Source organism: Sus scrofa, chromosome 13 (genome assembly GCF_054392235.1).
Source record: "Sus scrofa isolate SSC_HxYL_T2T_F1_AM1 chromosome 13, Sscrofa_HxYL_maternal_Yorkshire_Landrace_v2.0, whole genome shotgun sequence".
In the NCBI taxonomy this organism is placed as follows: Eukaryota; Metazoa; Chordata; class Mammalia; order Artiodactyla; family Suidae; genus Sus; species Sus scrofa.
In genome coordinates this window covers 82,505,990-82,524,445 of record NC_139395.1, presented here as the reverse complement: position 1 = coordinate 82,524,445, position 18,456 = coordinate 82,505,990, and the positions used below count along the sequence as shown (strand labels likewise).

At 44.9% G+C, this 18,456-nt stretch overlaps 1 protein-coding gene across 11 annotated transcripts in view; it reads left to right on the top strand.

Annotated features, from left to right (window-relative positions):
- The window catches only part of VGLL4 (vestigial like family member 4), a 175,005-nt gene that overhangs the window by 120,460 nt on the left and 36,089 nt on the right, over window positions 1–18,456 (top strand). For all 11 annotated transcript variants that reach the window (XM_021071118.2, XM_021071114.2, XM_084989513.1 and 8 more), the window contains one exon: window positions 13,858–14,047. In XM_021071118.2, the coding sequence (XP_020926777.1) occupies window positions 13,858–14,047 (190 nt within the window). The remainder of the gene's footprint in view (window positions 1–13,857; window positions 14,048–18,456) is intronic.

Here is an 18,456-nt window from a genome sequence, read left to right as displayed (position 1 = left end):
GGCCTGTTTTGAAAGGGTCGGGTGAAAGCACAAGCTGAAACACTTGTCCACTTCTCTCATTGTCCCTTAAGGTGTCTCTTTGACTGACCTCTTCTCCCACTCACAGGTGTGAATATTGGTCCCCTCCCACCCCCACGTGCATCCCTGCCCTGTCCTCTGGGCCAGGTCTGCCCGTCTGAACATCTCCCATCCCAGCTCGTCATCAGACCCCTTCTCTGCGTTCCTCTCCAGTGGTGTCAGCATCACAGTGGCTCCGCCTCTTGTCCACCATCAGCTCTGAACTCGTTGCCTGGGCTCACAGTCTCTTATTATCAGACACATCAGTCCGTCTGGCCTGAATTCTGAAATGGGCCCTTTGTTCTAGTGAGATGGATCTCATGCCCACACAACGCCATCCTTGCTTCTTGCCCCTGCTCGTACAGCTCTCCCCATCTGCCCTGCACTTCCCCACCATTTCCAAGTGTTCAAATCTTGCCTGATTTTCAGATTCCAGCCCTGACTAGATTATTAGAGCTAAGAGTGATGTCTTCCTCATATAAAATGTCCATAGCTAGTTCCCCCCATGTAATGAGTTTATTTTTATCTTTAAATTAATCTTTAGATATTTGAAAACGTTCTCCATTTTAATCCCTAGCATGGTAACCATTGACAGGTATCAAACCTATGTGAGAAGTTCTTTGGGGTCCTCAGTGATTTTTTTTTTTTTTTTTTGGTGTGCCACAGCTTTATTGAAGTATGATTCATATACCGTATAATTCACCCATTTAAAGAGCATCTTTTTATTTATTTTTGTGGGGGTTTTTTTAGTTTTTTTCAAGATTTTAATTTTTTTTATTATAGTTGATTTACAATGTTCTGTTCTGTCAATTTTTGCTGTATAGCAAAGTGACCAGTCATATACATGTATACACATGTATATATGTTCTTTTTTTCACATTATCCTCCATCATGTTCCATCACAAGTGACTAAATGTAGTTCCCCGTGCTATACAGCACGATCTCATTGCTTATCCACTCCAGATGCAATAGTTTGAATCTACTAACCCCGAACTCCCAGTCCATCTCACTCCCTCCCCCTCCCCCTCCCCCTCGGCAACCACACGTCTGTTCCCCAAGTCCATGAGTTTGTTTCTTTTCTATAGACAGGTTCATTTGTGCCATATATTAGATTCCAGATATGATATATCATATGGTATTTGTTTTTCCCTTTCTGACTTACTTCACTTAGTATAAGAGTCTCTAGTTCCATCCATGTTGCTGCAGATAGCATTATTTTGTTCTTTGAGGCTGCATAGTATTCCATTGTGCATATGTACCACATCTTCTTAATCCATTCATCTGTCTATGGACATTTAGGTTGTTTCCATGTCTTGGCTATTGTGCATAGTGCTGCAGTGAACATAGAGGTTCATGTATAGTTTTCAATGAAAGTTTTGTCTGGTATATGCCCAGGAGTGGGATTGCTGGGTCATATGGTAGTTCTGTATTTGTTTTCTGAGGTAGCTCCATACTGTTTTCCATAGTGGTTGTACCAATTTGCATTCCTACCAACAATGAAGGAGGGAACCTAAAGAGCATCTTTTAAAAAATTATTTATTTATTTGGAAGGAGGGACAATTTTATGTTTAAAGAACAACTCTTCTGCTTTGGCATTTACATTCTCCCTTATAACTACTTATCTCAGTGACCTACTACTCCTATTAGCACTGCAGCTTCTCAAGGTAGATACCAGATCTCAGCCATCTTTGGGTTTTCCTTAGGGCCAAGCATAGTGCTGCAGACATACCGGGCACAAAAATGCTTTTGAATGAACCACGTCCCTGCTTTTCTTCTGCCAGTTCTGAATCCCACACTTTCTTTAGGTAGGCCTAGATTCAACAATTAGCAATCTGCCTTTAAAATAAGGCTGATTTCCAGGGGGATCCAGCAGGGATGCACATTTCTATTAACTGTCAGGTTGGGACAAGGACTGTCTCAAGAAGAGAGCTTGTGTCGTTGTGTGGTTGCTCTCAGAGCAAAGGATGATGCACCAGGATTTGCCCCCTGGACGTGCCAGGTGGTGGGAAGATGGAAGAGCAAAATCCCAGCCTGAGTGAACAGCATGGGGAGTAGCGAAGACGGGAAGGAGAGGGGTACGGCTGGAGGAATGGGCCGTGGAGGTCTCAACCACTAGGTTGAGAACTTGCAGACTTGGTTTCAACAATCTCAATCAGGGGCTTAAAACTCTTGATGGTGGGAGGCTGGACGACCATGTTGAAGGACTCTCTTCCCGTCTACGGCCATACCACCCTGAACGCACCCAATCTTGTGTGAAGGACTCTCTTCCAAGGCATGAAGTGATGTGAGAAGGGATAATTGGAAGGATGAACTTAGTACCAATAGCTTTTATGTGTCTGACCTATACAAGTCCCTAACGCAGCAGGTGTTTTTTGAGTGCCTGCTATATGTGTTCCAGGAAGCATACAGGCCAGTCTCTGATCATGTTGGGTGTTTCCTTATCTTTTTCTTTCACTGTCTTTGATGTAAAAATGCTCTGTGCTGATTTGTAATCAGGGGATGCCCTGTTTTATCCACCGTAACTCTCCAGTCTCTTACAGAGCAAATGAAAGACGCTCAGTAAATGAGCAAGAGATTGAGTGAGCGTGACAAGATGCTCACTACTGTATTTTTACTCTGGAAGGGAGAAGGTTAGTTTTTTATGATAGAAAAATTCTGTGGGCATTACCTCAGGCAAGCTTAGTGTCACCAGCAATAGGACAAAGTGGCCTCAGGTGCCTCTGATGCGATGCCTTCGATCCCATTTGATCTGTGCCTCACCACTCTCACTTTCTTGCCAAAAATGTTCACCTTGGATCTAATCATGATGAAATGATCAGATCACCAAAAGTTATAGGACAGTTAATTCATCTAGATCATTTAAATACATCAATGTCATGAAAGAGGAAGAAAAACAGAAGTTCTTTTAGGAAATTAAAGAGGCATAGCAACTCCATTGCCCATTGTGTGATTCTTGATTGGTTCCTGGATCCCGCCCCCACCCCCTGCCCTTGCCAACACTACCCCCCCCCAAATAAAAGATATAGTGGAGTTCCCATTGTGGCTTAGTGGGTTAAGAACCTGACATAGTGTCCCTGAGGATGCGGGTTCCATCCCTGGCCTGGCACAGTGGGTTAAGGATCTGGTGTAGGCACGAGCTATGGTGTAGGTTGCAGTTGCAGCTCCAGTTCCACCTCTAGTCCAGGAACTTCCATATGTGGCACATGTGGGCCTAAAAGGAAAAAGGAAATATATAGTTCATTTGGGAACTTTGAATCTGTATTGGATATTAAATAATAATGGCATATCAGCTTTACCTCTCTTGGGTGTGATGAGGATATGGTGACTCTGAAGGGGAGTGTCTTCCCTTGTAGGAGACACTTGAAGTATTTGGGGTGTAAAATGATGTTTGCAAGTTACCTTAAAAGTTATAGCAGTTTTAGTTAAAAAAAAAAAAAAGTGTATGTATGTGAATAAGTAGACAAAACGAATCAAAGTGATGGGATGTTCACTTTTCATTCAACTTTTCGGTAGCTTTATGTTGTTTTTGAAATGAAGAGTTGGAAAAGGTAAAATTATGTACTTGGATACTTGGCTCTTTCAGTGATAAAGATTACACAATCTCGCTTTAAATTGCTGGTTTGGCCAGTCTTCACAGTGATGAGGTGCTTGAATTATGTGCATGCCTGTGTTCTCAATGCTATTTCCCTCTTGGTGTTGTAGACTCTTTGAACTTTGTGTCCTGTTTTACTCCTTGGAGAATTCACTCTGTGGTGTCTGATACCAGCCTATTGAGCAGCGAAAGGTAACAGTGCAGTGAGTTTCTGCCTCTCTGTGGGGCAGCAGAAAGGCCTGGCCCTCTGAGATACTGGGCTTGGGATGTTTGTCGTGTCCCAGCTCCCTGCCAGCTTTCACTCCATCAGGGGTTTGGAGCTGATAGATTTTGTGTTTAGGGGAGTCTGGCCTGTCCATGGCCTTCAGGCGTCCCTATGCCAGTCTGTATATGAATTTGGAATCATTTCCTGGGAGCCTCATCTTATCCCTTAGGATATTCTGCAGAGAACAAGATTGCCTTTTTCTCTCTTGATGGGCAGTAGCAAACACCATGGTTTTTGCTCAAAAATCTGTAGTTGTTGGTTTTGTGTGTCTGTGGCCGTGCCCTTGGGGATCAAACCTGCACCACAGCAACAACAATGCTGGGTCCTTCGCCTGCTGTGCCTCAAGAGAACTCTGGTAGTTTTGGAGCTGGAGAAGGGCAGGCTCTGTCCTTGGTCTCAACCTACCAGCATCAAAAAGGGCACTCCTGGGGCGGGGGCGGAGGCGGCGGCTGCCTTTGGGTTGGGTTTTGAAAATGGAGATGACCGAATGGGTCCAGAGGAATTCTGAAGGCCTTCTCCTGGGGAGAAATGTGTTGGAAAGAAGCCAAGGAATGGAGAGTCTGCATGGGGGAGGGGTGCTAGTTGACCCCGCACCCTTTGATCCTTGAACTAGATCAGGGCCTCTGCGAGGATTCACACGGTCACATTCACACAGGTGGAAACAGTCCCAGAAAGTCAGGGAGCTGCCCCAAGATCACCGGCTGTTCCCTGTGGAGCAGTTATGCAAGGCTCACTGACCCGTGCTCCTTGGCCCTGTGTCCCATCTTTGATTTGCTGGTGGAAACTGTATGTGTGCTCACCTCTCGTGAACCGTGGGAGTAACAGTGGAGATGGTCTTTTGTCCCCATTGTCTCATCCTCTAAATGGGAGTTTGTCAAAGGATGGAACTCAACAGATAGTGTAGTAATAAATGGCCTGTTGAGGGCTGGGACTTCCCTGTGAGTTTTCCCTGATAATCACACAAATCCCTCCAGGTAGCTGAAGCAATAGAGGCTCGAGAGAGATGAGGATCACACCACTGATTCCAAAGCCCACCACATTCCTCTGCTCCAGGCTGGTGTGGTCAAGACATGGAAATAAGTTACAGGGCCACACTCTGCCCACATGCCAGAATTACAGAAAGGAGCCAGTTGTGAGATGTCCACTCCAGAGATTCAGTGTTAGGGGAAGTCAAAGGAGGGAAGGTTTAATTTTCTAATCTCTCCTTCCGCTCCCCAAATACTCTCTTTTTTCCCTCCTCCAACAGTCAGTGACTGATTCTAAGGTTCAGTGCTTTCAGGGCCCCTGGCCTAGTCAGTATCCTGTCAATGAAAGAATGTGTAGAAAATGCAGATGCTAGCCTCTTACCTTAGATATTTAACCTACTTCATGCCAAAGGACTGGAAGAGAGCGTTTCTTTGGCTATTTTTACCCACTTATATTTTGAAGAGGTGAGACCATCTCCTGCACTCCCCACCTGCTTAATTCCTCTACTTCATGGCTGCTGGATCCCCTAGGAGGTGGCATTCCTACTGAAGAAGTTAGTGCAGGCTCGTTGCTTTGCCTCATTCAGCAAGTCCTTCTAAGCATTTATAAACTCTACTAGAAAGAAAGTTGAGCCTCCAGCAAAGTGCCTGATTCCAATACCATCTGCAAACACTTTGCTTTCATAATTCTACTCTTTCTTATTAACAGTAACATGTTGCAAAAGTAGATTTGTGTGTAAACACAGCAAAGAATTTCTGGCAGGCTTAGAAAGTCTTTTCCACTAAGGAGGGTTCTCTGCCCTTGACATCCAAGGTTCTTAAAATGCTCTTATCTCCTTGGAGTTCACGATCACGTGTCAGTGCTGGGGCCTCAGACGGACATGTAAGGATGTGTGACTCATTGTACCCATGTCCCAATATCCAGGCAGACACAGTACAGTAAAAGCAGGGCTTGTTCTTTGAGACTCAGATTCCCTGATTTACTCTGTACCCCCTGAAGCTCTGATCAGAGCTGCAGGCTGTGGCCTTAGAAGACCTAGAACAGAAGCTGATGTGCTTCCTAGGTCTGCTTCAGGAAACCAAGGATGCAAAGAGGTGTTCAATCTTTATGAATCCCGATTATGACTTAAGAATCCACAACACAACCTAACACTGAGATTTGTGCATCTTCAATTTAATTATGTTGCCATTAGGTACCTAAATTTTTTTTTAAGATGAGATGCTATATATCCATAGATGATATGTTTAGTAAATTACTTTGAGTCCTCTTACTTTGTGATCATTTCACCCAGGTTAGTACTACATAATCTATGAAGAAACAGTTTAGTTATAAAGTGAATTCAGTAGGGTGAGATTGCATAGACTTTTTTTTTTTTTTTTGACCCATAGCACGACACAGTTATTTTAAATGATACAGAACTTGATAATTTAATGAATAGCAACATATGGATGTGAATATAACTTTTTAAATTTATTTTATTTTTTTGTCTTTTTGCCTTTTCTAGGGCCGCTCCTGCGGCATATGGAGGTTCCCAGGCTAGGGGTCTAATTGGAGCTGTAGCTGCTGGCCTATGCCAGAGCCATAGCAATGCGGGATCCAAGCTGCGTCTGCAACCTACACCACAGCTCATGGCAACACCGGTTCCTTAACCCACTGAGCAAGGCCAGGGATCAAACCCACAACCTTATGGTTCCTAGTCGGATTCATTAACCACTGAGCCACGATGGGAACTCCGAATATAACAATTTTTAACTTACTTTAAAATATTGTTAGTGCTTTTCAATATCAGATTAACCTTTCTCTTTAGTTTACTAAAATATCTTAATGTGTGTCTATAGAAAGGAAATTGGGGATTGTAGACATCTTACCATTTCTTTGGGATTACTTTTTTACCCCATTTCCTCTTGCCCTCAGAGAATTACAGATGTTTAAAACCATTAGGGATTGTTTACACTGGCAGCATTGGCACTGTCTGGGTGCAATCTGGGTGAGACCCTCATCTGTCTCTGAGACCTTCCCATTTACCAGTGCTTTTCAGAGAGATCCCTGGTCTCTCGTCCTTGTGCTGAGGCACAACTTGAGTCTCTACACTTTTCCTGGTACTGAGTCAAGAAGTCCACTTGCTCCCTATGCCAGCCCATTGGTCTGCTCCCCTCCTGGGAGCAGATGTGCTCTAATCCAGACATGGCTTCCAGACGTTAGATTGCTTCCACCTCAGCTCATCCCACTAGGTTAGGTTACTCAGGATAGACCAAGTGGTGGAAGCGATTTGGTCCCAAAGTGAAGCACTTTATTCTTTGCATAAGACCCATGTTTCAGCCGTGTCCTTGCCTCTTCCATCCTCTCCTTCCTTGCTTGTTAGTTAGCTTGGGCTGCTGGAACAGAGTACCCCAGGCTGGGGGGCCTGCACAGCAGACATCCACTCTCTCATGGTTCTGGAGGCTGGACTTCGAGATCAAGGTGCCATCAGGGTTGTGTTCTCCTGAGATGCCTCCCCTTTGCCTGTAGATATCCGTCTTCATGTTCACATGGTCTTTCCTCTGTGTGTGTTTGTGTGTGTCTGTGTGTGTCTGTGTCCGTGTCCTAATCTCTTATAAAAACACTGGTCTTGGGAGTTCCTGTCGTGGCTCAGCAGATTAAGACCTGACTAGTATCCATGGGGATGTGGGTTTGATCCCTGGCCTTGCTCAGTGGGTTAAGGATCCAGCCTTGCTGCAAGCTGTGGCATAGGTTGCAGATGTGGCCTGGATCTGGCATTGCTGTGGCTGTGGTGTAGACAAGCAGCTGCAGCTACAATTCAACTCCTATCTTGGGAACTTCCATATGCCATGAGTGCAAACATAAAAAGAAAAAGAAAAAAAAAAAAGAACACTCCTCTTATTGTATTGGGGCCCACCCATTTGACCCTATCTCACATACAGTCACATTCTGAGTATTTGGGTTAAAACTGAAACACAGGAATTTGGGGGATACAGTTCAGCTCATAAGACTCCCTTCCTGCCCTCACCCTTTATCCCTTCATTCCTTTTGACTCTTTCTTCCATTTCCTGCCTTCAGTTGTCTTCCTCCCACTTCTTTTCCTTTAACTTGTGAAGCACTCCTGCACAGCTAGAAAGATTTTGAAAATTGGGAAATCTAAATGCCAGCTTTCTTCTTCCAGCCCTTCTCTTAATCAGCTTTGTGACTTGAGCTATTCACCCATCCTGAAACATTAATTTCCTTGGCTGTAGGATGGGAGTTATTCCTCCCCACTTTCCTTACAGGATTATAGTCAACCCAGAATAACTTCTCATATTTTTAAATGCTTTTAAGGTAAAATAGACTAATACAAGAAACAAGAAGGCTCTGACAAAGTGAATGTCTATGGATTGTTTGGAGTAGTTGAAATTCTAATTAAAATGGTATATTTTCAACTCTCCAAGTTTTACTCTGATGTTGTTAGCCTTAATTATTATTAGCAGTCACACAGGTTGTGGTTTTTTTCTTTTTCTTCCTCTCTTTTTCTCAACAGTCTCACTGTTGCTCTAAAGAAAAGACGAGTGCTACTCCAGCCAAGCTCAGTCAGAGGTCTAGCATAGACCCCACTCTCACCCCTGATTGACTGGACAAGTGTGACCTTTGGCTGAGGTTCAGCTCAAAACATACGCTTGGGCTCTGCAAGTTTAGAGCCATGAGTCTCAAGTGATAGTGGGAAAGGTACTTTGTGTTGCACCCCAAGGGGGGATGGGAAAGGGGGCTCATTACAGAGTCGTGGAGTCGCATGTCATCCTGGTACTGCTGGCAGACACTGCGTCACATCTTTTATCTCTGCTGGCTTGCCGGGGGTTCATCATGTTGTCTAACAGCCCTCCTTTTTAAAGAAAAAAGTTGAGCAGAGTGGGAATGGGGATAGCCACAAGTTGAACTGTGTGAGGGAGGTTGACTTCCCTCTAGACTCCCCAGCTGCTAGTCCCTGAGACAATGAGGTATTCTTTGAAAGAAAATGAATAAGCCCCAGCCGCTGGGGCTGCTGCTCTGCACGTCATGAGCATGTGAGATGCGAGATGGGTTGTGAAATGTTAGTGTGCATTTGTTTTATCAGGTGCTCCCCAGCCAGCAGGGTGATGTCAGCCTGGTTGCCGTGGGCTGTGGTCAGACAGGAGATGTATCCCTTAGCCGAGTGGCTGACTTGGGGGACCAAGCTGTGGTTTTCTTTCTTTGATTTAGGTTCAGACACAATGAAGGGCTGGGGAGAAGAGTAGAACATAAAATCTTGGATTTGGCAAAGATTTAAATTGTGGCAGAAAACTCTCTCCTGGGCAAGGCAGAGGAATTTTTGTGAGTAATCCTCAAAAGTTACAGCAAGATACCCCTTAGTATCATGGTCCCTTTCCTTGTCCCATAGACACAGACATGGTCATTTCAGCCTTGTGTTGTCTGACTAATCTCCATAAAACGATAATAAATGCCATTATTTTGATTAATTTCTCCTGAGTCATGCCACAGTCTTAAATGCAGTCGCAAATCCTGGCCTGGCATTTGGCCTACAGAGTCAGTGAGGAGGTGTTGTGACGGGGAGGTGACCTGCATTCCAGTGCTGACCTCTGCTTTATCGTAGGATCCACTCATCTCTCTGAAGCCGGATCCATTGCCTCTTTTCCATGTTGAGGGCCTTGGCCTCCACCAACCAGCTCTATAAAAGCCACGTCTGCGTTTTGTGGACCAAATTGCATTTATCCCGGGCTTCAGCTGACTCAGGACCACTTTCTTGTGTTGGAATATAAGTCAGTGAAGCCAGGACACTGAGACTGAGAAGGGTGCTTGATTTTTAACTGAATCTCCCTCAGTTATGAGGTAAACTGTCAGTTGAGGGTACTCTTTCTCCCACCATGTCAAGTGTGTCCTATCAGAGTTGAGTATTTCTCGACCAGCAATTCTTGGAAGATAAACGTTATGTTGAAGGCAGACTTTGAGAGCCGAAGGTAGGCAGTCAAGATGAGCTCATCGAACCACTTAATGTTACAAATGAAGAAGCCAATCCTAGAGAGACAGGTGCTGTTCTGAAGGCCTTCCAGTTAGTTTCTGTATCAGATCCAGGCTAAGATGAACCATTGTGTCATGTTCCCAAAGAAAGAAGCAGTTCTATCAACATGTGCCAGTTGATTACAGACAAGCTTCAGTGTTAGCTATTTTATAATGTAGGAAATAAGGAGTCTTGGACTCTTTTAAATACGGCAAGAACAGGATTTTGTAATAAGGCTACAGACTCCTGGGTCAGATACCCCCACCTGCTTTTCCATTCTGACTTTGAAAGCAGAATTTTCTTATAATATTTTGCCAGAATCATTATATAGCACATCATATAAGGCTAAGTGGTTTTCTTTTTCTTTCTCTGTTAAGCTTTTTTTTTTTTTTTTGCTGAAATTAATATATGCTGATTCTTATGAAGAAATCCTTGTTCATCTTCAATTGGGAGAAGTATTTAAGGACTTTTTTTTTTCTTTGTATGGTCGCACCTGTGGCAAATGGAAGTTCCCGGGCTGGGGTCGAATTGGAGTTGCAGATGCCAGCCTACACCACAGCCACAGCAACACAGGATTCAAGCTGCATCTGTGACTTATGCTGTAGCTCACAGCCATGCTGGATCTTTAACCCAGTGATCGAGGCCAGGGATCAAACCTGCATCTTTACTGACACTATGTTGGATTCTTAACCTGCTGAGCCAGAGTAGGAACTCCTTAAGGACTGTTTTTGATCCTTATACTAGAACTGCCACCATGACCAAAGACAGCAATTGAGTAATTTTTTTGTATCCCTTAGGCATTGTTCTTCTGTAACACATACCTGCGGAAAATTATCTTCATTTAAAAGGCCAAGTACATTTTAAAAGTTGAGCTTCTTTAGTTAGAATTGTGAGTTTTAAAAAAGTGAAATAGGCAATTGTAGCTAAGCCAACTGGAGAAACCGAAAATACTGGGTTCCCCAGACAGTCCAACTCTCCCTCCTCCAGTTTGTTCTTGACAAAGATCTTTTTTCCTTTTTCAATTACCAAGCCCTTGTGAGATTTAGATTACATTAGTACAAAAGAACAAAGTCTTTTGTACACCCATGATAAGTTCCTTTTGGTGTGTATTTTTTTCCCTCCCATGCTTGTGGTCAGGGTCTGTATAAATTTCATCATTTGTTTTTCTGACAGCACTTCCCACAGCCTTCGGCGTGTAATAGACACTCACATGTACACAGTCTGATTAAAAGCTGAGCTGGAGCTTAATAGGACTCTGATGAATCCAAGTGCCTGCTTAACCTCACTTCTCTAGAAGCTTTTTTTAAAACTTGATAGACCGTCCCGTGGGTGGGGCTTGCACAGGGTTTAGGAGGAGGAGTTAGTCTGACTGGCAGAGGGCGTGGTTCTTGCTATAGTCAACGGGCTTCCCCATGGCCCTGAGTAGGTCACTCCATGTTTGGAGGCACAGTTTTCTCATCTGTCACATGAAGGAGTCCGTGTGTATAAGGACCCCCAGTGCTAACAGCATGCCTGTACCCATAAAATCTGAAGGATGCCCCCCCCCCCCAGAGAGGTGGACCACCTGGTTCCTTCATGGGTCCTTTACTCCCCAGGTGACACATCTCCACTTTTCAAAAGATAGCTATGGACGTTCTTGGCCAGACCTCAGCAATTTGGTCCCAAAGGTAAGTGATAGCTCTGCTGGATGAACTTAAAATGCCAACAAGCCCAAGAACTTGTCCAAGGATTGAAATTGGGGGTGGGGCAGGAATGCTGTGCCGACCCCAAGGATTTTGCACGGGTGACGAGTGACTCTTCCTTTTGTGGAAGGGATGTGATGTTGCTGTGGTGGCAGTTTTCCATAGTAATGGCTGTTGCCACACATCTGGCACCTGATAATATGGCTCCCAAAGCCCAGGGGTCCACACAGAGCACTCCTCACCCTGAGTCTCCTGCCAGGATGTGGAGAAACCCTGGGGAGGAGGGGGTGCTGGCTCTGTACCTCCTGGAGGCTTCACTTGCAGTTGCTGTGTCCCCCCAGGTATATTATCGGGGCTCCTCCAAAGGTTAGCATGGCTGCCACCTTCCCCATTGGAAATGTCCTGTCCCCTTTCTGTGAGGAAGGAGAGGTCAGGACAGAGGGGTGGCTATGGGAAAAAAGTTTCCTCGTTTATCAAGGTATCAATATAAGTGCTGCTATTTGTTTGTCAGAACCAAAAATGACTTAATAGAAAATAGAGGTCAACCAAAATCCACTGAATTTCTGAGTGTAGCAGGCCAGCATAGGGCTGGGTTTTTTGATTTTTTTTTTTTAAGGTATTTTATTTAAAATGGAAAGTTCCAGGAGTTCCCATCGTGGTGCAGTGGAAACGAATCCAACTAGGAACCATGAGGTTTCGGGTTCGATCCCTGGCCTCGCTCAGTGGGTTAAGGATCCAGCATTGCCGTGAGCTGTGGTGTAGGTTGCAGACTTGGCTTGGATCCTGCCTTGGCTGTAGTGTAGGCTGGCAGCTATAGTTCCGTTTCAACCCCTAGCCTGGGAACTTCCATGCGCCTTGGGAGGGACCCTAAAAAGCAAAAAAAAAAAGGAAAGTTCCAGTTCGCCATGGGGCCAGAATCCTTAAAAGAAACCCTGACTGGAGGTGTGTTAGGGGGTCACTGTATACTTGCTCATTTATATCTTGCTGACCAAATTGGCAAAATTTTTATTTTTCCTGGTAAACATTAAGAAGGGTCCTTTTCAACCTCACTCTCCCTAACAAAATCTTATTTGTCATACATGCATGAAGTAAATGGCTGTTGAAACGGTCCACACATCTGTAATGATATGAAAATTAGTGTAGCAAACAAAGATTTCCTTTCTTAGGTACCACAGGCCTCAGGCAAAGTCAGCTCTATCCTAATAGGACCCTCAGATTGTGACCAAGTGGAAACAAAATTGGTCAGGCCTCAGAGACCAATACAAACAGCACAACAAAAGGGTTATTATTTGTGAAAAACTTAGGTTTGCCCCACGATGTGACTTAGTATGCTTGAAGTTTTCTATTAAAGTAACTTACTCTTGTTTATGAGTTTTAGAAAGTACATAACCGTTCTTGTGAAAGGTTGGGCTTATTTTAATTCATAATGCAGCACAAAGTTATCGCTTTGCCCAAAGCCTGTCTCAGACAGAACCGAAAAACACCAAGATGTTGAATCAGATTGAAATGTGATCACGGACGTGTCTAACTTTGAAAATGTTTTGAGAACTGCACCTGTGCGTTAAGTTCCTGACAAATTCTACACAGAAACTTGGTGCTGATCATAATCATAATATTTTTAACATGCCTTTTTTAGTGTAAGAATAAAATATGTTTGTTTTTCATTAAACAATGTGTTTTTTAACTTGGGGGGGCAAATATGTGAACTATTAACCCATAAATTTTCCTCATTCTTAAAAAAAGGGGGGGGTATCCAAAACATAATAAAAATGTAACAAGCAAGAAAAGTGAGTTTAGTGATTTAATGAACCCACTGTTAGGTCATTTTCTTATATGTATGGAGTTGAATACCTACAAATCAAAAGACCTTTCATGTTTTAAATTAACTTTTGAGATGGTTTATGGTCAAAACTCCCTCTCCCTGCAGTTTTACTTTATTGCAACTTTTTATTTTAAACTCTACCCTAAAAATCTGCTCCTGTGACTTGATGGAGGTGTTAGCGGTGGTGATGTTTTGCAGTATGTTGTTCACCTGAAACTTACACAATGTCGTATGTCAATTACATCTCCGTACCAGCTGGGGAGAAAAGGATTGTGCTGGGAAACCACATTTATGTACAGTGTCTCATGCTTGGCAGCTCACCATGGGCCCGGCCGTGTTTTGAGAATGGCAGGCAGCCCGTCACAGTGCCAGAACTTTCCACTGGGAGCTCTTTGGCGTGGCGCCGGGGGCCAGGGGCCGGGCTGGGGGCGTCGCTCCTGGTCCGTGACACGAGTCTCTCTCTTTTTGCAGGTGAAGCTGCTCTCAGGGGGGAGCCCCGGCTGCAGACTCTCCCCGTGGCCTCGGCCCTCACCGGTCACCGCACGGGGCCCCCGCCCATCAGTCCCAGCAAGAGGAAGTTCAGTGTGGAGCCCGGGGACGACGACCTGGACTGTGAGGGCGACCATGCTTCCAAGATGAGTCGCATCTTCGCCCCCCACCTGTAAGTTCCCTGTCTCTGAAGCGAGGCCGCTGTTCGATTGCAACTTGGGGCTGACTCTGAAGGCAAGGATGCCCACTACTAGGCTTTTAAACTGATTTGAGTAACTGGGGAAACAATGGCCTCTTATCTCCTCCCAGCTAGCTTGTGCCACCACTTGCGTGTGTTCCCTGTGGGCATTAACTTTCTTGCAGGAGTCTTGGGGCGTTTTTCTGAAAACCTTGCTTGTTTCCGCCTGTACCACTCATGCTGGTTGTTGGGAGGGTAGATTGAGTGTGTGTTGATGTGCAGGTTGGTGCTGGGAGTGGGGTGATTGGAGGGGGCGGCCGGCAGCTGAGCCATTGTCTCTGTGAAGTGTCTTGCTCAGGAGTCTCGAGTTGTACCCGTGAACAAGTGCGTGTTCTCACCTTGTGTGTTCACGGTGTACGCTTGAACCTTCCCAGAGTGGGAGAGATGGCTTCCTGTGTTTGGGATGAGGAGGAGCCCTTAGGTGGGAGGTACCCACGCCTAACGCCCTGCACTCCAGTGTTCTTATTTGTAATATGAAGGCCTCCGACTCCGTGCGACCTCCTTGTGCTTGTACTTGGAAACCAGTGTGAGTCCATGCGCAGTGTTGTGACTTCTCCGTTGCATTTCTCACACATGCATCTCGCAGAGGGTGTGGGGTGCTTCTTCACGTGTGTGCAGGACTTGGTGGCACCAACCAGGCTCTCTGGTCAGTGGGTGTGATCAGAGTCCTGGCCTCATGGCAGAGGGGGGATCACTCTGACTGAAGGCATAGCTGTCTGTCTGGGTCAAAGGCCCTGCTCCTTTCCCCTCCCCCTGCGTGAATTACTGTTTAGTGATCATTCAGGATGCTCAGCTTCCCCAGTTCTTCCTAGGATGCTGCCGTTTCTGGCAGGAACGTGAAACTGGCGGAGGCAGAGGCCCTGCGCGGTGAGAGGGGGCTGACAGCGCCAGCGGCCCTCAGCATTGCAGGCATTCCAGCCCGCTTGGACTGTTGTGTGCAGTCATAAGACACACTGACAGAGGTATTTATCCTCAATAAATCACTGTAGTGTTAGTCAGAGGCTGAGCCTGCAGTCTGGAGCCCTGGAATTTGCTACGATCAGGAATCCAGCAATAAGCACTGCAAAACAATGACCTCTCACAAACAAGGCGAGGCTCGTAATTTAGATCCTGGACGCCCAACTGTTTGGAGTTCATTCTTTTGTTACTAGGAATCTCTTTCCCATTCCTTTTCCCCAAACCCAAATAAGAGACATTTGGTCCTCTTTTTTTTTTTTTTTTTTTTTTTTTTTTTAAAAAAGGAAGGAAGGAGGAGGTGACTGTTTGCAGTCAGACATCCCTTAGTTGCAGTCCTATTCCTGCCACTAACCAGCTGTGTGGCCTTGGACAATCACTTTATTTATCCAGGCCCCACATCCTTCTTTGTTAAATGACAGTTGTTCATGTATAGAACTCTTCAGGGCCGTAGCATGGAACTATGCCAGAAGTTTGGCACAATACAACACTTGATGATAGTCATTACTTTTTATTATTAATAAGTGCATTATTCAGATACTGGTAACAACAGTGGATAAGAGCATGGTTACGGTGAATGTCCTATTTGAAAGTGTGAGTTTTTGTCAGAAAATCTGGGTGCAAATCCCAGCTTCCTTATCTTTCAGTGGGAGTGATTGTGGTTCATTCCTTGCAGGCGATTGTAAGTGCTTAGCGCGGTGCCTGGCAGATTGTAAGCAGAGCTTTCATCATTATTAATATTATTAAAATGTCAAAGCATTTAGAAAATGATTTTGTAACTCCCTGGGTGATTACGAATATGACCTTGATGCACGGATCTGTGATGTCACTGTAAATAATTTAAAGTGTAAGTAATAGAATTATCAAGTTCACAAGCAACTCGCAATTGCTGTCACCATGCACAGGTGTAGAAAAATAGAACCAACAGCACCCTCTGGGCCAACTCCCTGGACCCGGAGAGGAAAGGCGGGCAGTGGGGTAGTTCCTTATATCAGTAACATTACTGATATTTCTGTCTGTTTTCTTTTTTTTATTTCTCTCCTCACGTGTTTTTTAAATATTAGATGACTGGTTTCATAGCAGCCCTTCTTTTTTTTGCTTTTGAGGGCTGTACTCTTGGGGCACAGGGAAGTTCCCAGGCTAGGGGTCAAATCACAGCTATAGTTGCTGGCCTGCACCACAGCCAGAGCAACGTCAGACTCGAACCACATCTGTGACCTACACCACAGCTCACAGCAATGCCAGATCCTTAACCCACTGAGCAAGGCCAGGGATCGAACTTGCAACCTCATGGTTCCTAGTCAGATCGTTTCTCCTGTGCCGCAACAAGACCTCCGTTGTTTGTTTTTCTCACAGCAGATTTAAAAGATGCTGCACCTCTTCTTCAGTGTGGTAGTATGCTTATAACTGGGTTGTTGGATTTGATGAACTGTTTCTTACTTGAGTTATAGTATGTCTCCCCTTCTTTTTATTTAAGATGTCCAAGGAGTTTTCTATGTTAAATTACAGATTCATATGGAGGAGGTCTCAAAGATGCATGCTTTGTCTGCATTTGATGTAACCATCCTACTGAGCTATTTTCCAATAGCAGGATAGGGAGATTGAGCCAGGGTAGGAAGCTGCAGGGTATGACTGCCGTTCATCTGACGTGATTTGGGGAGGAGGGGAAGAGAGAAGGGGTTTCCAGGAGGACGCAGGTTCAATCCCTGGCCTTGCTCAGTGGGTTAAGGATCTGACATTGCTGTGGCTCTGGTGTAGGCTGGCACAGGTGCAGTTCCAGTTTGACCCCTAGCCTGGGAACCTCCATATGCCACAGGTGTGGCCCTAAAAAGCAAAAAAAAAAAAAAAAAAAAAAGTGATCTTGAGGGTTTTTTTGGCATGTGGGTGGAGGAGGGGGGTTGTTTGTTTTGTTTGTTGCTTTTCTGTTTTTTTGGTTCCCTAAGAAAGGTGTTAAGGACATGCGTGTTTTATTTAGAAGTTGAAAAGTTCTCTATCTGCAACTTAGAAAGAAAATGGATTAAGGTATGAGGTGAGGGGTAGAGTGGAATTTGTCCCTCGGGAATGTCAGTAATTTTATCTATGACCCTGGTATTCAAGTACGATCAGGTGAGGAATAGCTCTCCCTTGCCTCTATCATCTATATGGACTCACAGATTCCTATTTTATTCAGTAAGTAGCCATCCCTGATTTGGCAAATACGAAGCCCTGTTAAGTGACTCATGCATCCTTCTTACATGCCCCTACCCCTCTCTTTTGGAGTACCATCTTATTGTCTGGGGAACCAGGTGCTCATCGTGTGACCTCCCAGCCCCCGCCTGGAATCTGCCATTTCTCCATGGGATCCTGGTTCCTTTCAGTGGGGAATAGTATTGTCTGTCCATTCTGTCTCAATAAAACAGAAAGGAAAAAAAGTCAAAACTGTACTGAAAAGTACCAGAGAAGTATTATTCCCTCCCTATCTCTTTCATGGCTTTTGTCTACCCTCCCCCTCCCTGAAGGCAATTATCCTTCTTGTGTGTCTTTTTTTTTTTTAACTTTCTTTTTTTTGGGCTGCCTCCATGGCATGTGGAAGTTTCTGGGCCGGGGAGCGAACCTTTGCCAAACAGTAACCCTCACCACAGCCATGACAATGCTGGATCCTTAACCCTCTGAGACACCAGGGAACTCCTTGTGTTTCTTTTTGTTAAAGTAAGCAGATAAGTGAATGTTTTCTGGTTCCCTTCCTTTCTTTTTTTTTTTTTTTTTTTTTTTTTGTCTTTTTGCTATTTCTTTGGGCCACTCCCGCGGCATATGGAGGTTCCCAGGCTAGGGGTTGAATTGGAGCTGTAGCCACCAGCCTACGCCAGAGCCACAGCAACGCGGGATTCAAGCCGCGTCTGCAACCTACACCACAGCTCACGGCAATGCTGGATCGTTAACCCACTGAGCAAGTGCAGGGACCGAACCCGCAACCTCATGGTTCCTAGTCGGATTCGTTAACCACTGCGCCACGACGGGAACTCCTCCCTTCCTTTCTTACACACAAGGTGCCATACTTCATGTGGGCATTTGAGCTCAGGTGTTTTCATTCAACAACGTATGATGGAAATCTCTTCAGGCCAGTTCCTCACCCCTGTTTGCAGCTGCATAGCACTCTGCCCTGTGCGGGTGCCACTGTTCATTCCACCAGTCTCCTTTCTTTGGACTCTTAGTTTCCAGCATTTTGTAATAATAATGCAATAGACCGTCTTGTACATTTATAATGCAGTTAAAAACTCGAAGGCTAACAATTGATACAGTACAACAACGTGCTAAATTCATACTGGTTTTGAGACTTTAGGCTGCTCAGCTGGTAGAATATGGTAAGTGCTCTGTGCTGAAGAGATGACTTTCAGAAATGAACCATTTTC